Here is a 27,683-nt window from a genome sequence, read left to right on the forward strand (position 1 = left end):
GTGGGAGGCAAGGACTTCGAGCAGCCGCTCGCCATTTCCCGGGTAAGCGCGGCCAGAGACGCGCGCGAGAGCGAGCGAGCGATCGGGACGCCCCGGGGCTAGGTGCCGGCGCGCCTCGGGGTCGCGAGTCCTCGTCCGCGCGGCCGCGGATGCCAGCTGCGGGCGCCCAGTGCGCAGCCAGGATCGGGCTGCGCGTCCAGGTGCGCCGGGCGTGCGGTGCGCCGAGCCCCCTGCGCGCGCCTCGGCCGGCCGCTGCCACCGCCCGGTGCCGGGCTCTGCGCTCCGGGAGGGGCCGGTGGGGAAAGAGCAGCCAGTTTTCGTCCCTGCGCCCCGGAAACGCGGCCCGCGAGTGGACGCGCCTTTGTGAAACCGCGAGCCCAAGGGGGTCCCTGCAGATCGATCGCGCAGGCGATCGATGGGACTTCGCGGTCCTTCCGGCGGTTCTGGGGGCGGACAGCACTTTGGAAGCGTCTGGGAAGACCTGGACATTGAGGGGGACTGGGTGAGCCGGTGACTGTGCGATTAACTGCAACCCCCGAAACCTCTAATGTCTTACCCTTGGGACTTGACCCGTTCTGCCTTTAGGAGAAGAGCTGGGTATTTGGAAACATAAACAAGCCCCCAAGTCATCTTGTGAGCCATTTTTCTCTCTCTCACGGGTGGTGGCCATGTGTCATTGCATGAGACATTCTCGAAGGATCATCCTACCAGCCGCATTTCCCCCCAGGGAATGGCGGGAGCTTGTCCTGGGATCGGACGGGGTGTATTTAGGTGTGTGCGCATGTTTGCCTGAGCGCTTGAACAATTATAGGGTCTCATCTGTTTGAAAGGGCTCAACTTCGATCCAAGACTTCTAACTCCAGCACTCCCAAACACAGTGGAAACCCGGAAGACTTAGATCCGCATGTGGAGGCCCAGGTTTTGGCCATCTGTTTTGAGGTGTCCCCCTTTCCCCCCAAAAAAAAGTTCTGTTAGTGACCCCAGAGGACTGTGGTCACAGGGTAGAACAGCTCAACGGGGTTTCCTAGTTAATCAGCTTCAAGGGAGCAGATGGCCAGTGTGTGTGTGTGTGTGTGTGTGTGTGTGTGTGTGTAACCGACAACCTCTCATTAACATAGTAGTTAGCCCATCTAGTGTGGTCCCAACTCTCACTGATGTCCCGCTGAGGGTTCCCACCCCCAAGCGCCTGACTTTGGGAGCAGAAGCTCGGAGGCTGGTGGCCACACCCTGCCCGAAGGCCCAGCATTCACTCTTTGGCCTCATCCACTCCTGAATCACAGCTCAAAATCCCCTCCCCAGCGTCCCAAACTCTCCCCTTAAGCAGGCCAGAAAAGTGTCTATAGGTCATTTTGACTTAAGTCCCGCCTTGTAGCCCCTGATGAAGAAGATAGGAGGTACAGGAGAAAAATTCAGGGCCTTTTCAAAGTTTCTTTAAGAGGAGGCCGGGAAATCTCTTTAGCCCTTGGGGAGTAGTGGTTAGGCGTTGGGCTGTGATCCAAAAGGTCTGCAGTTCTAAACCACCCTCTACTCTTGAGGGAGAAAGACAAGGCTTTCTGCTCTCCAGGGTTGCATTCTAGGAAATTTACAGGGGCAGCCCTACCCTGACGTTCAAGGTCACCAGGAGTCAGTATTGACTAGTTGTCTGGAGAGATTTGGGTCACCCTTGTTTCCTGGTGGGCCTGTCCCACTTGGGAGGCCTCTTCTGAATGGTCCATGGGCTAAAGGAGCTGGCGCCCCAGTTCTTAGCCCTCCCCTTCACCTGCACACCATGTCTTGCCAGACACCTTTGATTATTCTCTGAGGTGCACGTGGTCTTCGCAGCCACCAGCAGCATTCCTCAATGGCAGGGCCTGCACCTTTCCCCAGGCTGGCACTGAGTGGTACTTGGTCGTGTGGGTCAACCCTTGCGACTTATTAATACATGCTGGCCCTGGGGAGGCATCGCCTCTGCACATTTAGATGCGCTTACCTCATAGCCGTTTGCCTCTGCTCTTTGTGTCTATAATTAACCTGCCAGCCCTCTCCACTTTGGAGATTTATGTATGACGTGAAACCTTTTTTTATAGTAGTGGAGAGGATGTATTGGCAATCTGTTCAAAGGGTAGTTACAGCCTGTCATTTTATCTGTTAAAAAAAAAAAACCCACCCAAACCTGAAAGCTGCAGGAATGTTGGTGTGGTGCGCGGTGGAAAGCCCCATTCGTTTGTGCCTCCCTGTATCCTTTCTTTCACTCACCAGAACTTGTTTAATGAGCACCGGCCACGAGCTACTGTGCAAAAGCCTAAAAAGCAAAAACCGAACCCGCTGCTGTTGAGTCGACGCTGACTCATGATTGGCCCTGTGTGTGTTAGGGCATCCCTGGGCTCTGGGCTCCACACAGTTTTCATTGCTGTGACTTTCAGAAGCAACTCCACACCCCCTCTCTGTTGGGTTGGATTTTTTAGTTGGCTTTGAAATGTCATCCTTTCCGTTAGTGGCTGAGCGCTTTCCACCCACGAGTCTTTAGACACAATCCTTCCTGCTGTCAGGGGGTTGATCTAACTCACGTTAACAGTAGTGAAGGTCTGGAGATTGTAAATCTTTATGGGAGCAGCTGGTGGGTCTGACCCTGAGGGTAACCACCCAAACCCCCAGGCCCCTGCACCTCTAGGTCTCCTTATACAAAGCACTGAGGTCCCGGAAATGAGAGAGGACCCAGCTCCATTCTCAAAGTGTACATGATCTAGACAGGGAAGCCACTCTCCATCCCCCCCCCCCCTCACACACACTGGAAGACAGAGAAACTAATCTGGAGTGGAAAAGTGAAAGTGACTTAGAGGACAATAACTAGGTTAATAGTTCCTTAGGGTTATGGTAGGGTAGGTTGGGTGGGGAGATGGGGAAGTGAATAAGAATGAGTATGAGAATGAAGAAATATTCAAAAATGGGTGGTGGTGAGGATTGCACAACTCTTTCCCACACATTTAAACCATTGAATTGTATGGTAGGCGAAGGATAGGCCAGCAAAACTATTAAAATAAAAAAATAATAAAAGAGAGTGCCTTCGAGGAGGTTAACTTTCTCACACTGATGGTAAACTACTTTTCTCACCATTTCCTTCTTTCCACCTGAGAAAGGTGTGGACCCGCTCAACTTCAGGAATGGAACTGCCCTTACCTGAAGGGATCTTGGGGTGGGGGGCGGGAGCGGGGGCGAGGAGTCTGGTGGTTTCTGCGTGTCACTGGGGTGAGCCTCCTGACCCTGAGATTCACTTCTTTATCTTTCTAATGAGGATGACCCAGGGCCTTGGACTGTGAATAAGGGCAGTGAGAATGCTTGTAAACAGTGAAAGGGATGAAGGTGATTCACAGCTGGACCAAAGGTGCTTGCTAGTCTGTTTCTGCCCACACAGACCTCGAGGCTCCACCCCAATGCTAACCGCATGTTAGGCTGGGAGGGAGTGCCTTTTACTTAAATAACCACGTTTGCTTTCTCTTGTGTGCATTGTTCTGGTGTTGGCTCAAGCCAGGTGTTAAATTGCAGAAGTTTCTGGATGTAAAAATTCTTCCTTCTCTTTTAACTGTGTGGGCTAAAGATGATGTAAAAATTCTTCCTTCTCTTTTAACTGTGTGGGCTAAATACAAATACAAGTCATAAAAACCTGTCATTCAGCCCATTCTGGCACATAGCCACCCTGTATAGGGTTTCTGAGAGAGAGACAGCCTCATCTCTCCCTCGAATGGCTGGTGAGTTCCAACCACTGACCTTTTTATGTGGTGACCACTGACCAGGGCTCAGGGTCCCTGGAGGTATAGTGGTTTTGTGTTGGGCTGTGATCCGAAATGCCCACAGTTTGAAACCACCAGCTGCTCGGCGGGAGAAGGATGGGACTTTCTACTCAGGGAACCAGTTACAGTCTCGAAAACTCACCGGGGCAGTTCTATCCTGCCCTGAAGGGTGGCTATGGGTCAGCACCCACTGGATAGCAGTGAGTTTGGTTTTGTTTTTCGGCCCAGTGCTTACCCAACAGTACCCCCATGGCTCTGCCCGTCAGCCACTGTTTTGGAGTCGATTGTGACCCATAGCGATCCTAAATTGCATTTTACTACATTGCATTTTCGAGGTGGTAATTCTTTGCGGGAGGAGAAAAGGCTCGTCTTTCTCCCTTGGAGACTGGTGGGTTTGAATTGTTGATCTTGCCCTTAGCAAATCAACATGTCAACAACCCACTGTGCCGCTAAGAAGTAGGGCATCCATACTTAGAAAGTGATTATCAAGCAAACACCTGTATCATCACCACCTACTCCAGGAAACAGACCATTGCCAGCACCTCAGAAGCTCTCTAAATGTAATCCTTAATTTGGGGTGACCATTGCCTTGCTCTTCATTGTCAGTTTACCACCTACAGAGGACCCTGAACTGAGAGCTTGGTTTTATGGGCCTCTGAACAGAACCTTGTTGCTGGTAGCTGCCACTGCTGCTGCTGTGTTGACTCATGGCGACCACATGCCCAACAGAGCAAAATGCTGCCCAGTGCCACACCCACCCTGCCATCCGTTGTGGATCCAGTTATTGGCGACTGGGCGGGTTTTCATTGGAAGGAGATGGCCAGGCCTATCTTCTGGGTGTGATCTTAACCTTGGAGGCTCCCTGAAACAGAGGCCAGTCAACACACAAGCCTGTATTGACAGATGGAGGTGGATGGGTGGGTGGGTGGTGTGGGGAGTGGGTGCGTAGGATGTGAGCAGGGGTCTCTCACATGGAAGGGGAAAATCCATTCGAATTCTGAACCACCACTGCCCTTGAATGAAAGTACTACAAGCATGGCTTTCTGTGTGTGTGTGTGTGTGTGTGTGTGTGTGTGTGTGTGTGTGTGTAGCTTCTTTCTCACTGGTTTCTTCTGTTATTGTGATAAACGTAACATTTCAATCCAGCTTTTCAAGTTTAGTGGATATGAGCTCGCTTTGTTCCCATGAAGGCCCAACCTTGGCCACGGTGACGATGTGGACATACATTTGTTCCAGTGCCCTGAGAGTTTGCCCCTGCCCCTTCCCGCTCCACACGGGCGGCTGTCCATCTCCGGGAGCTTTATTTAATTGTATTTTATTTTCCCCGTGAGCTTGGGAGTGTGCGCTTTGTCTTATTTCCTCTCTGTCCTTTCAAGGGAAGCCTTCGGCGAACCCACACCGCGCGCAGGGCCAAAACGACGGCTCCGTTTATGTTGACGCTTCTTCTCTGCCAGCAACGACCAAACACAGGAAGGGGTGGCCCGAGATAAGGGGCTGCTCCGCGGGAGCCCCAGGAGCCCTTACTAGGAGCCACGTGGGTTCAAGGAAAGGGCTGTGCCCTTTGCTCCCGTGTCACCCAGACCAAGCGTGTTGCAGTGGAAGTGGTTCCAACTCATGGCGGCCGCGTGTGTTAGAGTGGAACTGCGTCCCATGGGGGTTTCAAGGTGGACCTTTCCGAAGCAGGTGGCCGGGCCTTTCTTCTGAGGCACCTCTGGGTGGGTTTGAACCCCTCAACTTTCAGGTGCTTGACTCATTTCATCACCCAGGGACGTCCACGTAGCACAAAACCCAGTGCCACGGAGACGAGTCCCGCGCACAGTGACCGGAGGTAGTTTCCGGGACTGTGCGTCTTTATGGGAACAGGCAGCCTCACCTTTCTCCCTTCGAGTGACTGACTGGTGGGTTTGAAACGCCAGCCTTCTGGGGAGTTGCTCGATGCCTAACTCACAGTGCCGCCAGGGCTCCATCGTGTCTCTCCCAATCCACAAAAATAAAAAAGAAGTAAACCAAACGCATGGCCTTCGAGCCCCTTCGGACTCGTAGGGACCCTATGGGACAGAGTAGAACTGCCCACGTGGGTTTCTGAGATGGGAAATTTTTACCGGAAGTAGAAAACCTCATCCCAACGCCCACCCCCACCCCCATTCCCTTACCCCCACCGCGCCCAAATCAACCCCCTCTCCCCTACTCCCCTCAAGTGTCTCTAGTGCTAAAAGGTAACTCCAGCCTACTTAAAAGATGGGTACTTTGTAACAAGAGGGTAGGTTCTGATTTTTTTCAGTGTTACTTTCAGCCTCACGTCATTTCACATGGGAGTCAAGTCCCTCTCATTATGAAAGGCAAGAACTGTCTAACATGGGGTCATTATGTACGAATGACCGTTGCTTGGCAGCTCCTTAGTCTGTACCATTGATTACCTGGGAAACTCTAGCTGCTCCAGCTGATCACAGCTGACCTAAGGGGGAGTCCAAGCGCATCACAGGTATGTGAATGTTTGAGTCCACCCCAAGTTCGGACCGTCTGTCCTAACCCCTCCTGGATGCCTGCCTTACGGCTTTGTCTTCAGGAGGAGCGAGGGGAGGAGCATGCCTTTGAGAGACTGCAGTCTGGCAGGTGCCTGCGGTGAGGTTATCCTTTGACCACCAGCCTCACAGTTCCCGGGCTTGGGGGAAACGTCAGGAGGAGTCAAGGACTAGCTTTCAAGCTGTGCACCCCAGGCCCTGCCTCAAGGTGGTTCCAAGGGGGAGAGGAAGGATGCCATCCCCCACCTTTTACACAGGCTGGCACTCAGGTGTCCACAGGTTAGGTGGCTTATTTGAGTTTGCACAGCGTTTTATTGACGGAGCCACCTCTTAACTTCCCTGTGTGGACGAGGGGAGCAACTGGTTCTAACAGTGGCTCTGTTAGAAAATTCCATTGAAAATGCTGACTCAACTTCTAGAAGGGGTCAGGGGAAACCTGGTGGAAACTCCTGGGACTTCTCTTGGTGCCAAGGAAAGTGTTCACAGCAGAGCCTCAGGCAGGGGCCCCGTCCTGTGCGCCTCCCTGAGCCGCCCTGGGCTTGTCACATGCCCTATATGGGGCTCAGTCTCCCGTGAAGATAAAATAAAACAATGAACAAGCAAACAAATGCGTTGGCTAGAGCCAAGAAAACCCTACGGAGCCGTTCCACTCGGTAACGCGGGGCTGCCGGTGCTGAGGTAACAAGGCGGTTAACAGCCATGTTTTTTTCCACAATTTTTTGTTGAAACAATTTTTTGTTGTTAAAAGGTATTCAGCCTCTCCTTGGTACTATTTAACAGTCTTCACTGCGTCTTGATTGGGAAAACGTACTATGACTTTTGGGATGTTTTCAGATGAATTTGTATTTAAATAGACACACACACACACACACACACACACACACCCCCCAAACTCACGGCCGTTGAGTCAACAATTCCTATAGGACAGGGTAGAACTCCCCCTGTGAGTTTCCAAGACTGTAACTCTTCCGGGAGTAAAAGGCCCTGTCTGTCTCCCAAGGAGCAGCTGGTGGTTTCGAACTGCTGACCTTGCAGATCGCAGCCCAATGTAGAACTACTGCACTACCAGGTCTCCTCCTGAGGAACTAGAGTAATGTTTCTTTCAGCTGTCATAGTTACCATAGTTAAAACATATATAAGGTTCTTTGCACACCAAGACCTCTTCTCAGTGGTTTCTCAGTAATGCTCACAAGTATCTTCTGAGGGGGTGCCAATTATAAGAGTCCGACTTCACAAAAGAAGAAACTGAGGCGTGGAGTCTGCCTGCGTCATGCAGCTGAGGAGCCCTGGTGTCCTAGCGAGTTTGCATGTTGGACTACTATTCACCAGGTGGCTGTTTGCACCCACCAGCTGCTTTGCAGGAAGAAAGACGAGACGTCTTGCTCCCCTGTAAAGGTGTACCGCATGTGAAGCCCGGCGGCAGTTCTGTTCGTCTTCGATGGTCGCTGGGACTCGGAATGGACTCAGTGGCCGTGAGCGTGGTTTGTTTTGTCATAACACGAGTGAGGAATGAACTTGAATTTGCTGGGTTTCAGAGCCCATTGGCTAATTTGTGCTTTCATTACACTATATGGATAGCTCACACAGGTTGCGTGCCTACTCTGGGGGGTAGGAGCCCTGTGCTGTCATGTTCCACTGTGGGCTGCAGACCAGAAGGTCTGCAGTTTGAACAGTTACAGCAGCCGTTCTCAACCTATGGGTCGCGACCCTTTTGGGGGTCAAATGACCCTTTCGCAGGGGTCGCCCGATTCATAACAGTAGCAAAATGACAGTGGTGAAATAGCAACGAAAATCATGTTATGGTTGGGGGCTCACCACCCCATGAGGAGCTGTATGAAAGGGTCGCGGCATGAGGACGGTTGAGAACACTGAGTGACAGTCTTGGAGGTCCCCAGGGCAGTTCTACTCTGTCCTGTAGGGTCACTGTGAGTCAGAATGGACTCCAGGGGTAGTGAGGGCTTTAAGGTGGTGGTTGTTTCTGTCTGTTTGCTTTTTGTCCTGTGTCCTGAGGGACAAAGGTGAAGCTTTCTGTTCTCATAAAGCTCTCGTCTGGGAAAGCCAAGGTGGCCAGGAGTCGGAAGGGACTTGGTGGCAGTCGGTTTGGTTCTTCGGTCGATGAGCTGGAACGATGGCGGTGGGTTTGACTTTCTTGGTTTGCTTATTCTTGGTGCCAGGAATGCACTTGAGTGATCTCCTTCTGGATTCCCCACCACCCGTGACACCAGGACGGAGAACGCATGGCTAATCCGTGGCAGAGCTGGGAAACGAAGCCAAGCTAGCGCATAGTCACTGTTTCCACGTCTTGGTTAGCCAGGACTGCCAACGTGGCATCGCTAATAATGTTACCCAGCCCAGAGCTCTGGCAAGTGACACCAAGGTGCACCAGCATCTACTGAAGGTGGGACTGTCCGTCTGGCGCTCCTCAACTCAGAGCCCTTTGTGCCCCCGAGGGTTGGCTGGGGTGCCAGTCTCAGCCCAGAGCTCTGGCAAGTGACATCAGGGTGCACCAGCATCTACTGAAGGTGGGACTGTCCGTCTGGTGCTCCTCATCCCAGAGCCCTTTGCACCCCTGAGGGTTGGCTGGGGTGGCCTCAGCCCTCATGGTTCTGGAACTCAAAGCCTCCAGAGGGGAGCTCCTCCCTGCCCTCTACTAAGAAACTCACTGCCACGGAGTCGATGGAAACTTATAGCAGCCCCACAGGGCAGGACAGAGCTGCCTGGTGAGGTTTTTCTTGTTTTTTATCATTTTATTGGGGGCTCATACAACTCTTATCAGAATCTATACATACATCAGTTGTGTAAAGCACATTTGCTCATTTGTTGCCCTCATCATTCCCAAAACATTTGCTCTTCACTTAAGCCCCTGGCATCAGCTCCTCATTTTTCCCCTTCCTCCCCGCTCCCCACTCCCTCATGAACCCTATATAATTTATAAATTATTATTTTGTCATATCGCCCGGTGAGGTTTTAAGGGAGTAGAAAGCCTCATCTTTCTTCATGGTGAACTGCTAACCTTGTGATGAGCAGCCCAAAATGTAAACCACAACACCAGCAGGACTCCTGTCTCGCCCCAAAGCCAAAAGACATGGTCTCACCTGGGAGAGTAGAGGGCCCAGCTGTGGAACATCCTCATGTGAGCAGTGGGGATCAAAGGGAGACCTTGAGGGGGAAGCCTGAGAAAGGCCTACTTGGGTGGCTAGGAGAGAAACTGGGGACAAATTTCTTTCTTGCCCAGCTTTTAGTACCTTTTGCGGTGGGCGATTGTTACCCGCCTCATCGTGGGCGAGTAGGGGCGCTCATCCGTAACTGAGGTCCGTGGTGTGCTTTCCCAGGTAGAGTCCACTCTCTTCTTGGTAGGGGCCATAAACAAATGGACTTTCTGAAGAGAGCAGTGGCCTTGTAGGAGGTCAGGTCCATGAGCAAGCACTCGGGACCTAGTTGTAATAGCTATGACTCCCCTCACAGGAGAAAGACTGGGCTTTCCACTCCCATCAGCAGTTACAGTCCCGGAACCCCCTGGGGGATGGGGGTGTGGGTGTCATCATGATGCATCAGCATTGACTTAATGGTAGTGAATTTTTGGGGGTATGACCTCCTCATATCAAATAATACAATAGGGACATAGGCACCTATATAAGATACATAGAGAGAAATTGAATCTGAATGATGCAGGAGCCATACCCACCCATTCTTAACTGCAGTCAACTGGAAACTTAACCCTTGTTAATGGCAAAACTTTTCGGACTTTCCCCCATTAGTCTTAAAGAAATAATGAGAAATACTCATGCTTACAAAGCTGGCTGTACTCATAAAGTAGGACCCAGCACTGTGCTCCTGGTTATCTACCCAATAGAGACGCATCTTCTTGGGTACTAATCAGCATTATTCACATTAAATGACCGTAAGCATTTACAATGTTCAGCAACATCCCAACACCAAACCCACTGCCATTGAGCCAAGTCTGACTCACAGTGACCGTATAGGACAGGGGAGAACTGCTCCTGTGAGGTCCCAAGACTATTGCTCTTTATAGGACTAGAGAGCCTCTTCTTTCTCCATGCAGCTGGCTGGTGGTTTCGAACTACCGACCCTGCAGTTGGCAGCCCAACTTATAACCAGTCCTACACCAGGCGCCTGTTTGGCAACATAGGAGTAGATAATTCATGATGCTGTAGTTGTCTGAGGCGCCCTGGTGGTGCTGTGGGTAAAATACTTAGCTGTGAAGAGGGAGGTCCTTGGTTTGAGTCCACCCACCCAGTCACTCCACTGGAGAAAATGGTAGCAGTCACCTCCTGTAAAGGTTACAGCCTTAGGAAGTCTGTGGGGGCACTTCTCTGCCCCCCATAGGGTCATGATGAGTTGGAATCAACCTGATGGTTTTTCCTAGTTATATGTTGTAAAACTGGAGAGCAATGCATACAAGGAATTACAACTATTCTATGCAGAACGGCGTGAATGACACACCCATTCACACACACACAGACGTGCATGGGTACACACATAAGATATTGAAGGAAGCTGGACACAAAAGAGTAAACACTGCATGGTCCCATTTATAGAAATGAATCTGGCAAAATTAATTTCCAGTCGGGATCATGGCACCCTTTGTAGGGAGGAAAGTATGGAAAGGGGACATGGGATTGGTGGAGGCATCAGGGGTTCAGGTACAGCTTCCCGGAAGTTGGTTCCACAGGTGTGCTTTCTCTCTGAGAATCCCCCCAGCTGTATATGTATAAAGGAGCCCTAGTGGTGTGGTGGCTTGGCCTTGGACTCCTAACCAACAAGGTTAGTAGTTCAAAACCACCAGCTGCTCCTTGGGAGAAAAGGCTTTCTACTCACGTAAAGGGTTACAGTACCCGAAACCCACGGGGGCCGTTCTACTCTGTCCTATAGGGTTGCTATGAGTCAGAATCCACTTGATGGCAGTGAGGTTTTTGTTTGTTCCTGGTGTATTGATGATTTGTGCATTTTCTGCATGTGTGTTAGACTTCAATAAAATGTTTTCATACAAGGCCTCATGCTTTGTTAACCCTTTCCTTGTTAACAGCAAAACTTTTTGGACTTTCCCCCATTCGGATAGCTCTTCTAAAACCAAGTTACCGCTCATGGTGAACTATTTAAACTTTATTGCTTTGTATTCCCTGCTGTATTTTTCACTGTGGCAAATCAAGAGTAAAAGACAGCTTGAACTGCATGTGGAAATATCTGCTCCTCATTTCGTTAGGAGCAGGAAGACATCCATAACATGCTACATTAATAAAGGAGTTCTCAGGGCTACCAACCTTACAGTAGAGGTTGAGTAGTAGTATATTTCTCTTACACAAGAAAAAAAAAAAAAGACAGCTTGATGCGGAAAAATGCAGTCTTGGTCTGAGTTCACACCGTTAGGTTCATATAAGAGGTTGCGTGTCCTTGAGCATGTTTGTTTCTGAAACTGGCGTTCTAGGATTTCAGGAGGATTGAGAGGATACTCCCAGAGAGCCTCGCACTAAGGCTGGTGCATGAAGAGCACCAGAATGTAGTGAGTCTCTTTTAGGAAAAATAACGGTAGCCACTATGCCCTGAAATCTGCTGGCTAAGACCTCTCTAAAGTGCCAAAAAGCAAGGGTGGTACTGTGAGGACTAAGGTGCCCCTGACCCAAGCCAGGGTATTTTCAATCGTCTCGTGATTGTTGGACAGGTGAGAGTGGACATTGACTACGGAAGACAGAGGAAGAATCGATGCATTTGAATTGTGGCGCTGATGACGAATATCCAAAGCACCGCCAAAAGAACGAGCAAATCTGGCTTGGAAGAAGCACAGCCAGAATGCTCCTTAGAGGCAAGGGTGGTGAGACTCCATCTCACGTGCTTTGGCCAGGGTGTCAGGAGGGACATCGTGCTTGGGGGAGGGGCAGCAAAAAAGAGGAAGACCCTCAAGGAGATGGACGGACACCGCAGCTGCAGTCATGGCCTGAAACACACGAACAGTGGTGAGGGTGGCCCAGACCCGGGCAGGGATGCCTGCTGTTGGAAATAGGGTTCTGATGAGCTGGAGCTGACTCGAAGGCGCCTCACAACAACAACAGCAACAACAACAATGTACCGAAGGAGCGCTGGGGGCATCCTGGATTACGGATTGGACAACAACAACAATGTACCGAGGGAACGCTGGGGGCATTGTGGATTACGGATTGGATTGCTATGCATGAGGTCAGAGTGCAAACACCTCCGCTCCTCCACAGGAGAAAGATGAGGGGTAAAGGTTGACAGCCTCAGACAACTACAGCTGCTCTATCCAGAGGGTGGCTGTCATTGAGTTACTGTGCGTTACTAACGAGAGCTAATTGCTTGCCAGGCATTACTTTAAAACCCCTAACATATTATCTCATTTAACCTTCCAACGACCCAATGATGTTGGCTAGGATCTCATTTGAGAAATAGCTTTCCTTGAGAAGCGAAGTTAGCGAGGCCCAAAGAGGTACATGCCCAAGGTGACGTGGTTAGGGAATGGCCCGGGGTTGAGTTAAGGGGAGGGGGCTGTTAGCTACCACTGAGTCGGTCCCTCAGCTCCGGGTGACCACATGCACAGTGGGGAAAGAAACGTCCTGGACCAGTGCCGTCCCCACGATGGGTTTTGCTCGGACTGTGGTGACCCAGTGGGTTTTCATCGGCTGATTGTGGGAAGTGGATCGCCAGGCTTTTCTTCCTGGTTCCCAGAATCTTCAACCCGTTCAGTCAGTGTCATAGCAACAAACAAGCCTCACTGTCAGGCAGTTAGTTGGTGGCTGCCCAAGAGCCAGGCTGGCCAAACGCAAACCCAGGTCTCCTGCCTGGAATTCTGTCATGGAACTGCCACCGCCTCATGAGGGTGGTAGTCAGAGCTTTTAAAAGCACATGGGCTCACAGGGGATGGATGGTAGGCGACTTTTGAGAAACTTTGTCTTGTTTTTGCCATCTGCTTTTTAAATGATATCCCTGCCTGGGAAATGATGGTTGGTCTTTTAGACAATGAGAATTGACAAGTCTTTCTGTTTGAATTGCCACCCCTTAGAAGTGGGCATGAGGTGAAGCTGGGCTAGGGCACAATTCATCGACAACTATCTGAACCTACGCTATTGTCTCCGTTCACGGAGAGAATGATTATAGAATATACTTGGACCGACCTGCGTACCTCTGCATACGTAGGCTCATACAGTTTCTCCTGCAGTACGATCACCTGGGCCCACAAACGCAGGGAGTTAAAAGATTTGGACAATGTCATTCCCAAGTCTAAATGCCCAATTGCAGGGCTGGGACTGGCTCTGTCTTGAAGCTCAGAATCTTTTCAACTTCTGCCTAATACCTTAAGGCCATTGGCGATTGCTTCCAAGGCACAAGGTAGGGAAATTGCACGGAAATTTCCAAATGCCTTCATTCTAGCCGTGCCTTCAAAAATGCTGAATGATCACAATCATTACTTTCATTAGCTACCTCAATTCTTGTTGGAAGGATTGAAGGTTGGTTCATAACACCAAAATGCCTATTTGCAATCATTAAAATGTAAAAGCACCCATCATAACAGTCAACAGATATTTGGGACATAAAAGAGCCGAAGGGAGCAATGTTCTGGGAACTCTAAATTAGTTGGTTTCTGTAATTGCACACTACATATAGCTGTGAGTTTTCTGGCCAAGGCAAAATAGGAACCATGCTGAGTTGTTTAGACATCTGGCGTGGAATTACACTTCTACAAAACTCCGTTTGCCCAGCACCTTTAGGGATGTTGACCAATACAGTAGGGTCTCCATTTGGTAAGTGAGGAATACTGTTCTGATGGCTGTTTCTTGAGGGCCTTCCAGCAGTGGAAGTCCTTGAAATCGTTTCTTGGGGAGCTGAGTTTTAGAGCCCAAGCTTGTAGAGCTGAGATTTGCTCACCCGATGACAAACTTCGATGTTTCAGAATGTTGTGCATACCAGAATCATCAGAGAAGCTTTTTAAAAATATAGATTCCTAAGTCCTGTGTAGACCCTGGCTTAACAGCTCTGAAGTGGGGCACAGAGATCTAACTATGTTCAACTTGCTCCCCTGGGGAACTTTTGCCTCATTGTTATAAGCAACAAAGTTCTCCCGTGAACTATTGACAAGTCAGTAAACTGTTGGCCCGAGGTCTAGATGCCAACACCAAGGGACAAGGCTTATTATGGGATTATTCAGGAAACTGGCCCGTGTCTTGTCCACAGGTGAACCTGAGGAATAGCGCCGATTTCTTTTTTTTTAATAATGAAGAAAGGCTCTGAGTCAGAACTTTTTAAGCCATTGGACAAATATTTAAGAATTTGGAACTCTGCCCAAAGGGTGACAACACAGTTTATCATCCAGACTGGGGCACTCATGAGAAGGAAATGGGCTCTTTTAATGGCTAAGTCTGGAAGGTTTTGTGCAAACTTGGGTTCTTGTGCTCATAGCCAGACATTTCTCCCTGGAGCTGTGCTTTCCATAGCTAAGCCTCTGGTCAACTCATTTACATGAAGAGGCCAGGAGGCAACCTAGGTGCGTTGGAATTAGGGAGGCAGGCAGTCAGAACATTCGTTGAATGAGGATAGATGACAACTGGTATCGGGGCTCTGCGGTAGGGGGTCATAGGGCATCGTGGGGACCATGGCTAAGTGGAAAGTGCATGTCTTATCCGGAGCGGACTGAGGTCATCAGCCTGTGGGACCAGAATGACCAGATCTTTGGTTTTGTACATGAAACTGAGAAACTAGGATCTGGTGGGATACCTATCAATGTGTGCAAGCTGGGGAGTGAATCACAACAAGAACCAGAGCCAAGGCAGAGGGCTGGATTCATTGTATGCACCTCCAGCTTTCGCTCTGGCCCAGCGAGTTGGAAGAGCCCACCCCTGGCTGATTTTTGGTGGAATTGACTCTGCTGAACGGTCCACAGAGGAGGCCAACCCAGAATGGCTTGCCTACAGGCTGAATGCTGAGAACTGCCATTAGAGGCTATCAGACATGCAGAGGGACTTAATCTCAACAGTTAAGGTTCAGTGGTTGGTTCTTGGCAGTAGCAGGGCAGTCACAAAGGTTGGAAATCTTTTGCTGGTCCCCACTGCCTTCCAGATATTGTAGAGCAGTAGAGCAGTGGTTCTCAACCTTCCTCATGCCACGACCCTTTCATACAGTTCCTCATGTGGTGGTGACCCCCCCAACCATAAAATTATTTTCATCACTACTTCATCACTATCATTTTGCTACTGTTACGAATCATCATGTAAATATCTGATAGGCAGGATGTGTTTTCATTGTTACAAATTGAACATAATTAAAGCATAGTGATTAATCACAAAACAATATGCCATTATATATTGTGAAATTTTAATTTTTAATAACAAGTAAATAAAATTTTGTCTTGAAGCATGGTGTAGCATGGGTAACAGTTTTAATGTAACAACAGTAAACTACATTGCTACATTTTGCTACAGAACGCGTACAAAACCAACCTCAGTGGGAAGGTTGAGATAGCTTCTTTCTCACCAGATCAGCATATCTGCAGGTGGGCGGACCTGCCTGAAGGAGGGTAGAGGTGTTTTCCAATGGTCTTAGGCGACCCCTGTGAAAGGGTTATTTGACCCCCAAAGGGGTCACGACCCACAGGTTGAGAACTGCTGTTGTTATACCCTTTTAAGCAGGAAAATAACAAGGCTCTTCTTACGACCTGGATGTCTGCAGCCTCATCCCTTCCCTCCTCCTTCAGTTCCTGCGTGACACCCACACCAGTCCGCATGCTGTTCCTGTAACGAGGGTGCTCTCTCCCGCCTCCTCAACATCACCTTTAAACAAGGACCAAAAAAGTAAAACAAAAAAACCTCCCTGCCATCAAATAGATTCTGATCTGCAGTGACCCCACAGAACACACTAGAACCAGTTCCTTGGAACTCAAGGCGTTTACCTTTTTACAGACGAAGCAGCAGCATCTTTCTCCGCAGGAGCGCCTGGTGGTGGGTTCAAACCTCTGACCTTATGGTTAGTAGCCACCAAGGCCTTCATTTTCCACGGCTAATGGGTATGCATCCAGGCTGAATTGGTGAGTTTAGTTGTTTTCAAATAAGTTGAAGAAAGCTGGGGCCAGAGGAAGTTACAGCACCTGCATTTCCCCCCCGGGTAGAGTGCCCTACTACTGGCTGAAAAGTTGGCAGTTTGAACCTACCCAGAGGTAAGTCAGAGGGCAAGCCTGGCTGTTTAGAGAGACTCAGTACAGTAGCGGGTCATTGAACAAGAGGAAGCCGCTCAAAGAGATGAATTGACACCGGTGGCTGGAACAGAGGTTTAAATGTATCAGCAATTGTGAGGATGTTGCAGGCTGAAACAGTGTTTCTTTCTGTGGAACATAGGGTCACAATTAGTCAGAAGCACCTGGATGCACCTAACAACCTAACGACAGTTCCTAGTAGGTACTCAAGAACAGATGGTCCTTGCTGTGATTATGACTGTGATGAACAGTCAGTTGGGCAAGGATTGGAGTCTCCCATTCAAGGCAGGAACTAATCCATGTTGGAGGCATAGAATTCTCTCTCAGTTCAGTGTTATGAATGGAGTATCCCATAAGGGTGGCTCTACTCGATCCTGGCTCAGTACAAAGCAGAGGAGGTGCCTCTCCCTGGCTGGAAGGGACCTAGTTTCTTAGATTTATGTGATGCCCCAGTTCCTTGTGTAGAGGGCATGGCAGCCTCTGCAACCCTGGAGTTCCCTTGGCTCTGGCAGTAGGGTTAGAGCTGAAAGGGAATGGAAGTTGGAGTGAGGAGACCTTTCAAGGTCACGCTCAGGCCTTTAGCTGTGTGACCTTACATAGTCACGGCTCTCTGCCCCTCAACCTCCTCATCTGTAAACTTACATGTTGATGTGAGGTCTTCACGATTACTATTTCAAATGAAAACAAAACAAACAAAGCACAACAACAAGAAAACATCGACACTGAGTCGACTGCAGTAGAACGGCTCCCTAGGTTTCCAAAGCCGTAAATCTTCATGGAAGCACATTGCCCTATGTTTCTCCTGAGAAATAGCTGTGGGTTCTAACTGCTGCCCTTTCTGTGGACAGCTGAGAGCCTTGAAAGGCAAACTCATTATTTGTTTTGATCTTTTTTCCAGAACGTGGGTGCTTCCTTGAGAAATGTGAACCTAATCTGTTTCCCTAAGTACAATCCCATCCGAGTCCTGTTGGATGGTGCTGTCTGCAGCTTTCCAAGATTTGCTCTGGCTCCTCCTCCATTTTGTTGTGAGAAGAATAGAAGAGTCAGACTGACAGACAGCATGGCCAGACCTTGATTACTCGGTTTCAGGACGGGTTCCCGCTTGTCCAGGATGTATTGCTGGGATCTACTTAGCGGAGATACCTCTCCCTCAAAATAGTTTGAATCAGATGATGGAAATTCCATAGTTCTCAGCAACAGAATAGATTACAGTGAAAACTTTTTTCTTCTTCTATTTCCGTCTTCTCAAATCTGCCCTCTAATTTCATCCGTTTAGTTTGGTGAGTGGTTATAACCAGCTGCAGTGACATGGAGGGACGTGGTCTTTGGAACTCCATTTGAAAGACTCCTTCCGAAGGATACGATGAAGCTGCGTGATTAAAATGTAACAGTCCTCCATATTGTGGAGGCAATCACCCACTGGGGGGTGGGAATTATTGAGCACCTACTGTATGCCAGCCCCCGGGCGTACCATGGGCTGGAGGGCAGTCATGCAGGTAGACATTAAGTGAATGAACTCCCAAAGCAGATGCGCAAACATAATGTGATCGAGTGCTAAGAAGAACGTGTACTTAGAGGATGACTCAAGGCGGGGGTCAGGCAAAGCATCCTTGAAGCTGGGACCTGGAGGATGAGAAGCAGTGAACAGGCACTAAGGCACTTCAGGTAGGAATGAACTAGAAGAGGCCACTGGAGCTAAAGCTCAGTGGGGGAGTGAAGCAGTGAGGGTGAGCACGGAGGCCTGGTCTTTCTGGCCTTGCTAAAGAGTTTGGGTATTTTCCTAAGGGGTCTGCTCCCTAACATGTTAGATTCGGCCCCAATACATTAGTTTGAGGCATTTTTCACGTGGATTCAGGCTGCTTTCCCTGGAGATAGTCTGCCCATGCAGAAGCAGCTCAAATTTGGGCCAACATCAAATGAAGTCATATTGACGGCCTGTGTTAGACAGGGGTGACTGGAGAAACAAATCCAGAGACACTCATTCATGTGTGTAAGAGAGAGCTTCATATCCAAGAGTAATTGTGTATCGAGAAAACATCCCAGCCCAGTCCAGATCAGTACATAAATGTGACACTAGTCCATAAATCTCTCTTCAGACTCACACAGCCACATGCAATGATGCAGAATGTAGGGAAATCACAGGTCGGTGGGTGAAGTCTTGTGGATCTAAAAGCAGTGGACGCATCACAGGCTGGCGCAGATCTCCACTGCATGGCTCCCTCTGGTCTCACCTGCATGGCTTCCTCAGGTCTCCGCAAATCTCCAAATGGCTTGTCAGCGGATAGATGAAGGCAGAGAGAGAGAGGAAGTTCCCAGAATCCTCTTGAGAAGGACACGCCCACAAGAAGGCATCATAGGGCTGTGATCTGATTGACAGGCTAGACTCCACCCCTTCACTCTTAATACTCTCAAGTTGACATGAGATTATGTAACTACCACACAGCCCCTTTGCAAGTCCCTGGGCTGTTCAAAATGATCAGCATTCTCGGCTGCTACTGACTGGAAATGCTGAAGGTTCATGCCCACCCATAGGTGCCTTGGAAGAAAAGTCTGGTGATCTACTTTTGAAAAATCCACCCCTGAAAACCCTATGAGCACAGTTCTATGGGGCCACCGTGAGTTGGGGCCCACTTGACGGCAGCTGGGTTTCTTCTTACGGTCCTTTTTCAAATGAGGGGTCTGCATCCTCCTTTAGAAAACACGAAGTAGAAACGAAGTCATACCAGGTCATTTTCAGAAAACGAGAGGCTTTTGTTCGTACACCGTGGAGGAGATGACTCAGAAGCTAGCTCGCGATTGTTGACGAAGATGGGAGCAGCCTCTTGGTGCCTGTATGAAGTGTCTTTTCCCAGAGGCTGGTGAGAACTGAATCGGGAGCAGGGCTTTCGCTTTCTGAGACCTCTGGTAAACAGAGGGTGGGAAAGCCAGAAAGGAAGCTTAGGGGGTCAAGATATGCACACTGGTTTCCACATCCTGCCACATTCCAGCAGAATTTTCCCTGATAAAGTCATCGCGTGCCCGAGCCGGATGGGCCCTCCAGGATGCACTCACTCAGCCCTCATTTCATGGGGCCAGGGTGCCGATGGCGCAGATGGGCCCCAGTGACCCAGCTACCCCAGAAGGGTCAAGTGTTTCCCATTTGATACGGGCTTATTAGTCACTATGATGGCTAAAAAAACCCCTGAATCTCACTACAAGGCTAAGACCGGAGAATTAGGTCCTGGTTTGTTTGCTCTGAAGGGTCTCTTGCCTGTGCTTCAGCCTTCCAGAGACCCCGAGATGTTCACCAGCCCCTCCTCTGTGGGATCTCAGGAGTCAAGGATCTCCTCCAAGGGGATGCCGGGATCCTCTACAGCTGGGAGTCTGGGTGTGTTAGCACTCCACTGGTGCTAGGGCGGCTCTGGGATTCCCATCAAGAATGGTTTTTAATGTTGGAAGGGGAAAAAAAACCCAACAAGGCCTCGTCTGACCTTCAAATGATGAAAGCAATATTTTTATTGGTTTTGGAAGTAGCTCATAGCAACAAGCTACTCTGAACTTAGTCTTGCTTCAGATGAATTTGTACTTCATCCATTGCAACAGCCTCTTGTATTCACTTGAAAAAACAGTGGGGCATCTGTGTGTGAGACATGATCTTTATTCAGCCCACACGCAATTCTCTGTAAGCAGATGGGATGGAAGACCCAGTGCTATAATTGTCTGGCTTCTCCCTAGTGTCTGGAACCCGAGCGTCTGAGGCATGGATGCATAGAACACCAGACACCCCGTGGGGATGAACCCACCCAGTCAATGTCTAGGCTGGCAGGAAGTGAAATGGAGTGAACGCATGCGAGGTCCTGTGTGGCAAGGGAGTAGAACGGGAATCCTACAGGCTTCTGCTGCTCCCTGTTTGGGAAGCACACTCAGGCTGCTTCACTTGGGCAAGAGGGACGGCGAAGCCGTGGCCAAACATCCTCGGAGGGAAATGCATTTCCAACTTGCCAAAGAGACATTGGGCTCACGAAGGTTCACGCCATTGCCTCTGTGTGTACGACTTTACATCGCTTTTATTGCCTTTTCTAATCACGAAAGTCATTTGCTCTCCCTGTAAAAGAAAAACTCAAAATGCAAAGCGGCAACAAACACGACCGAAACGTATAACTGGGAACAATTTGGTGTGTCGTGTTCCAAGCGTTTCTGGGCCCCTATCAGCGATATTAGCAATTAAAATGTTTACAGACGTGGAATCTTATTACACAGGTCATTCTCCAGATGACTAAACAACCCTCCGAGCTCATAAACAACCCTCCGAGCTCACTGCCAAGAGCGATTCCCACCCACAGGGCACAGGGCAGAGCTGCCTCCCAAGGGGTTCCGAGACTGTCATTCTTTAGGGGAGCAGTTGTCTCCCAACGCATCACCACTGTGACACCAGGGCTAAGTGGGTGGAGTTTATGGAGAATGTAATTGTTAACTAATTTTAAGGTGATAACAAGGCTCACTGGAAGAGAATACTGACTGGGTCTGACACGGGTTTGATCATCTAATACGTTTGCTAGTTGCATGATCTTGGGTCAACTCAAAGGTCCCTCCAAGCTTGTTTCCAGGTGTCTGAGACAGGGACAGCGTCTTCCTTTCTGAAAAGTTGTTGTGCGAATCCAGTGACTGCATAGATAGGAAAGGGCTTCTTTGCAAGTTATAAAGTAGTCTACAAATACCCAGGGCCGCTCAGCCTCTTTCCTTGTGAAATGCTCTGTCCTTATCAGTGGACACTTGACCTCCAGGTAACTTAGTTGTTGGCTTTCTTGGAGACAAATGGTAACAGGTGTGTCCTCCCCTTTTTACCCAGGTCACTCCCGGAAGCAAAGCCGCCCTCGCTGACTTGTGCATCGGAGATGTCATCACAGCCATTGATGGGGAAAATACTGGCACTATGACCCACTTGGAAGCTCAGAACAAAATTAAGGGTTGTGTAGACAACATGACTCTCACCATAGCCAGGTAAGGTCAGCGAAAAAGTTCATTGATTTCCGATCACCCAGCTGTTGTGCTACCCCTTACATCCCTAACTGAACACCACGTACACTGCAGGTGTGCAGAAAGGCCTGCGGAATTCGGATTTCAGGTGTGGCAGCCTGCCCCTCTAACCTGTAGTCCGAGCTTCTTTCTCTCAGCAACCTGTGTTTTATTGGACCAGACAGCAGTTCTCATTGCCATGGAGCCGACTTTGACTCTTGGGGACCCCGTGTGTGTCGGAGTGGAACTGTGCTCCACAAGGCAGGTGGCCGGTGGGTTTTTCAGAAGATCACCAGGCCTTTCTTCAGACTTGTAGACTTGAACCTCCAACCTCCTGGTTAGCAGCTAAGCGCGTTAACCCAGGGACTCCATTATCCAAAACCTGGAACTAAACATTTGGATTCTGGTAAAAGCAGTTAAGCCTATTGTTAGGCATAATGGAATCAAAGTTTCTTCCGGGAACTACTGAGAATCCACTTACAATGCTGCTGTCACCGTGCACTGAGTGGTGGGGACTGCACCGGGAGGTTAGAATGACAGAGCAAGACTTCCATACGTTCCACAAGTGCTGAGTGTCCCGGAAGTATTCTAAAGAAAGGAGCATGATGTCCTTCTCCAGCGTCCCTCTTGATAACATGTGCCAAGTACATGAGATGAAGCCTCGCCATCTTTGCCTCCAGCCGAGACGGATTAACCCACTGGCTGCAACAACGGACATGGGAACAATCACGGGATGGCGCGGGAACAGGCGGTGTTCCGTTCTGTTGTGCATAGGGTCACGATGAGGCAGGAACTGATTGGACGGCACCCAACAACAAAGAAAAGAGAACTAGGGTCAAATAGAGCAAACAGGTTGACTAGTGAGGAGCATGACTTGGGAGTCGTCATTGGGGTAGGATTACCATAATCCTTTCATTTAGTCTTGGATGGGGTCCTGCCAGGGCAGGATTTCAGGAGTGATTTGGTTCAACCTTTAAGGGCCCCTTGTTTTCTATTGGATCGAGTTCAGGGTCTTTATTCTAATCTTATGTTACCCTGCCCTGTAACATCTCACCAACCTGAGCACCTGTAGCTCTTTTTCATGAATCCTTTGCTCAGGTTCTCAGCTGTGAACTGAATATACTGCCGTCTTCTGACTCTGCCATAAGGAGCGTTGGTGGTACAAACACTTAAGAGCTCAGCTTCTATCCCAAAGGTTGGAGGTTCAAACCCACCTAGCGACTCCACAGGAGCAGGACCTAGGAATCTGCTCCCCTGAAGATGTTGTTAGGTACTGTTGGGTAAAGGTTATACTATACAAAAACCTGTGGGCAGTTCTACTCTGTCACGTAGGGTCACTGTGAAGTAGACTGATGGCACCTAACAGTAACCTATGACAGAGTTACCACGAGGGCCAAATATAAAGTTATATGTCCGAGTGTATTGGACACTTCAGAACCCAACCCATGGGACAAATTACAGAGTAGTATGTAAAAATGTAAGTTACATAGGAATATGTAAAAACAAAGCTACCCATTGGCATTGAGTTGATGCCAGCTCATAGTGACCCTGTATAAAGTTTCTGAGACTGTAAACCTTTTTTAGTGTGTGTATAGCCGCTGTCTGCAGATTGCCAATGCTGTATTTTGCCTTTTTATCGGGAGCTCCCACAGAGAGCAAGTTCAGCCCATTGAGCAGTGTTATACAAATGCTGACATGATCAGTTTCAAAACATTTTCTTTCTTCTTGAACTCCTTCATATCAGCTCCTCTTTGTCCCCTCCCCGCCCGCCATACCTCCCAGGGACTCTTATTTTATTTATTTTTGCCACATTTTATGCAATTCTATCTATCCATTCACATACAACTTTACTGTTCAATCCCATCGAGTGGGGTTTTGAGACTGTAAATCTTCATGGGGGCAGACAGTCTCCTCTTTCTCCCGAGGAGCACCTGGCGGTTTTGAGCCAACAACCTTGTGGTTAGCAGCCCACTGTCTAATCCTCAGCACCAGCATTGCTCCTTATAGCACATGTATGTGTGTGTGTATATATATATAAATATAAGCATCAGCAAGTTTGTGGGAAAATGGAATATAATGTTTATATATATGAGGGTAGGTAAGAAAGTATTGCTACTCAAGTTTCAGTTGATACATGTGTGGGTTTATTCCAAACAAAACATTTTAAACATCTCTTCAATGAATGGATAGCTGTAGACATGTTCTCTCAGTTATATATTTGTCTTCGTTTCATTAGGGTGTTTTCAAAACACAAAAACCCAAAGTCCCATCAAAACAGTGCCTTCAAAAGGTGTCTGCTGGGCCAGTTAAATTCAAGGTTGAGAGATCAGCTCAGAAGACGACAACAAATTATCTTGAGATTCCCAAGGGATAATCCTGATAGATTTTCCTCAAAGGACACCGGATGACCATAGGGACTGATTATGAGGCAGTTTTAAGAAAATTGAAAAAGGCCAGGAAAGTTACCTGCAGGAATTGTTTCCATCATGACAATACACGTGCTCATTTTTCAAGTGTAGCAAGGACTATCATATGAGAATTTCATTGGGAAACCTTATCCCATCCACCCAATAGCTCATATATTGCCCCAAGGGACACAATTGAAGGCCTTTAAGGGTGCCCCACTTGTTTTGGTGTGGTGTTAATTAAAGAATGCAGAATTCTTTGGGGGAGGGGGAAAGGATGCTAGAGAGAGGGAAACACGGCCTTCAGAAATGTGCAGGCCCAGGGGGAGGATGTGTTAGGAAACAATAGCTTCACATTTTAATATTCTAGTTTAAGAAAACTTTCTGTAGCGATACTTTTGGACTCACCCTCGTTTGTACGATTCCATTATGTTTTGGTTCCAGTTTCCCCCGGCATTTTCGGAACCCCCCCCCCCTGTTTTAGATTAAAACATTGGTGCTGAATTGATTCTGCAGCCCCATGTGTTTCAGAGTAGAATGGTGCTCCATACGGTTTTCCCTGGTTGGCTGAGCTTTTGGAAGTCGACCTCTAGGCCTTTCCCCACAGTACCTTGGGGCAGACTCGAACCTCCAGTCTTTTAGTTAGCAGCCGAGCACATGAACCATTTACGCCACCCAGGGATGCCTCCAGTAGTCCATGCCTGTCGGGAGCATTTTCCCGTCTGTCTGTCTTCAGTCTGTGTTCCTTATTTGGCATGGATGCAACCACAGCTCTGTTAATATGTTGCAGATCTGAACATAAAGTCTGGTCTCCTCTGGTGACCGAGGAAGGAAAGCGTCATCCGTACAAGATGAATTTAGCTTCAGAACCCCAAGTAAGTACTTGGCCCTCCCTGTCCTGCTCTTAGCCCCTACCTGCTCTCCCACTTTGGATGATGTCCTGCACAGCCCCCTTCTTCCTGCCCATGGAGGCCTGGGGTAAAGAGAGCCCAGCGAGTCTGCTGCTGCTGGGATCTGGCTCTTGTTCAGTTCTTCCCGTAAGGGAACTTTGGGAGGAAAGGGCTGGAAAACCCCAGGCTGCGACTGGAAGGGGCCAGTAGGAAGATGATAAGGTGGAAGCCTTCCTGCACGGAATCGGGCTGGCAGGCTCCAGGGATAATGAAGGCACCCTCAGCTCCGAATGGACGTCAGATAGAAGTGAGTCATGCCAGAGACCAAAATAAGTGTGGGCTCCCAGGCCTGGATCCTGGAAGAAAGAAGGAGAAGCTTAATAGTAAACCCTGCTTCTCTTCCCTGCACCCCCCTAGCTGGTTTCCATGAGTTTGCGGATAAAAGTCTGTATTTTTGTTACAAGTGAATGCATGGCTTCTACTGAGCCTTTATTTAGAAATGATGTATTTCCTGGCACACAGTACATATCCAACCAGCAACGTCTACATTTTACATAAATCAATCAATCAATGAAGAATGTAGAAATGAACTAAAATAAAAATTTATGTTACAAAAATGGGGTGGCAATTCAGTGTACAATTTGTGGAGCAGATAAGCTTCCTAAGGAGGTTGATTGTCCAAAGATCCCTAATTTACCGAGCTCACAGAGGTTAGATTATAGATGGTTTCTTTCTTCCTTATTTGCGTTTTCAAAATTACAATGAGTGAGTATTCCATTTGAAATAAGAGAAGAAAAAAAGGTGGCGGGGAGGCTTCTGATGTAGCTTTTGTGGTGAATCTAGATAGAACCAAAAGATAACATACTACCATCCTTTCTACATAAACCAGAAACATGTGTGAAGTGCAGGACATTCGGCATTGGCTTGAAGATGGCAGTGAGTTTGGGCTTTGGGGAGTGAGTAGGACAGGAGAGAGGGAGTGTCCCACAGCGCTTCCAAGGCTGTCATCTCTATGGACGATGGCCACCCCATCCTTCCTCCACGGCTGCGGCGAGTTCCACCTCTGCGTGAGCAGCTGAATTCTTAACCGTGGTGCCACCAAGCTCCTTCTGGATGTATTTGTGTGTGTAAATGGGAGCAGTGTGCTTTAAGTCACGTTTTCTCCAAACAAAGGAAAACATGCATTTGTTTCTGAAATGGCTTCAATTAAAATTTCAGAAATAACATACACAATTTTTCTCATTAATATACTATAAGTCATACTTCAGACTCCTAAGAGTCTCTTCGAGGATCATTTCAAAAGTGGAGATGGACGTATGCTATACAGCTCCTCTCAGAAAAAGTTATGAGATGGTAGTCGACAGACAGGCAGCTTTGTGAACTCATTGTAAACATGCCACAGTGAAGTCAGGGGCTCCCAGCCAGCTCATTCCACTTGCTGCAAACGTTACACTGTAATGTGTTAAGCTTTTGTATATTTTACAGCACACAAGGAAGGCTTGTGTTGTAGCTTGTACTTGAACCTTGGAAATCCTTGCTTACATTAGGTAGACAAGCATTTCATGCTAGCTGTCCATTTCAAGTTGTGCTGTACTTGAATTTTCATCTTAAACATAGAATTACTGTCTTCATATTTTGAAGGTTGATTTCAGATTTAAAAACATACTCAAGTCGAAATTTAAGCTCTAGATGGAGTATCCTTTTCTTTAGTCGTATGTAAAACTACCCACTTCTCATTTTCCCCAAATCTTCCACTTCAGCCACTTTAAAATGAGAGAGGAGGCCTGAGTCTGAGCAAAGTTCATCCACCACAGAAAGATCTGTTTGTTTAAGTAACGCCAACCAACACCCCAGCTTATCTGAGGTCAGTGCAGTTACACACCTAGTGTGCATTTCCTCATTACTTCGTTTCCTTGGAGACAGTGATAAATACCAAGTCCAAACAATGACATCATCCCTTCCAACAGGGCAGGCCCTGAATTAATTCCCCAGTCTTCTGGAAAGACCAGTAGTCCCACGGGTGTTGAGATAACTCCTTTTATGTACAGAACATGCGTTCTTGAGAAATCCTCTACCGAGGGAAAACCCGAATCTCCCATTCTCGCGTTGTCCTGGACTTCCGCTCCAGTGGGCAGTGTGTAGCAACGTTTTGCTTTCTCTTTCCTTGGATTGGCTATGCGTCCCCTCCCGTGGACGTAGGGTTGCAGACAAAGCCAAAGGAATGTAGCCTTAGACCAGCGGTTCTCAACCTGTGGGTCGTGACCCCTTTGAGGATGGAATGACCCTTTCACAGGGGTCGCCACAGTCCATCAGAAAACACATAAATGTTTCACAATATATAATTACATAGTTTTGTGATTAATCACTGCTTTTCATTTGTAACAATGAAAATACATACTGATATTTACATGACATTTACATGATGAGTCATAACAGTAGCAAAATTACAGTTATAAAGTAGGTTGGAGTCCACCCAGAAGCCTCAGAAGAAACGCCTGGTGATCAGAAACCCAGACATTGAAAACCCTATGGAGCGCAGTTCTCTGACACAGAGAGGTCTCCATGAGTTGGCATTGACTTGGTGCCACCTGGTTACTGGTTGCGTTTAGCCTGCCACCCAGAGCATGCTGTACATCTCTGGAAGTTGTGGACTGATCGAGGGATGCTTCTGCATGCTTCTGCAATAATGGCCTGCCGAAGTCAGTCACCAAAGAGCTGTGTTAAACTATATATATACAGTGAATTAAGTAAAGGTTTGATTTTTGAAAAAAGAAACTTTAGCTTCACAAGCTTTTTAATCATTTTATTAGGGGCTCATACAACTCTTATCACAATCCATACACACATCAATTGTGTAAAGCACATTTGTACATTCATTGCCCTCATCCTTC

At 48.4% G+C, this 27,683-nt stretch overlaps 1 protein-coding gene and 1 non-coding gene across 2 annotated transcripts in view; both read left to right on the forward strand.

Annotated features, from left to right (window-relative positions):
- Window positions 1-3: 3 nt before the first annotated feature.
- PDLIM1 (PDZ and LIM domain 1) overlaps window positions 4-27,683 on the forward strand; it is a gene marked incomplete at its 5' end in the record, with an annotated part of 48,360 nt that continues 20,680 nt past the window's right edge. The window contains 3 exons of the mRNA XM_004701053.4: window positions 4-42; window positions 21,331-21,482; window positions 24,693-24,777. Of these exons, the coding sequence (XP_004701110.2) occupies window positions 4-42; window positions 21,331-21,482; window positions 24,693-24,777 (276 nt within the window). The remainder of the gene's footprint in view (window positions 43-21,330; window positions 21,483-24,692; window positions 24,778-27,683) is intronic.
- On the forward strand, window positions 11,479-11,613 carry LOC115870040. The gene has a single exon (XR_004046509.1). It is a non-coding gene; the product is annotated as a small nucleolar RNA U109 (small nucleolar RNA).

This window comes from Echinops telfairi, unplaced genomic scaffold (genome assembly GCF_000313985.2).
Source record: "Echinops telfairi isolate 266 unplaced genomic scaffold, ASM31398v2 ScPeMD7_70;HRSCAF=299, whole genome shotgun sequence".
NCBI classification, from domain to species: Eukaryota; Metazoa; Chordata; class Mammalia; order Afrosoricida; family Tenrecidae; genus Echinops; species Echinops telfairi.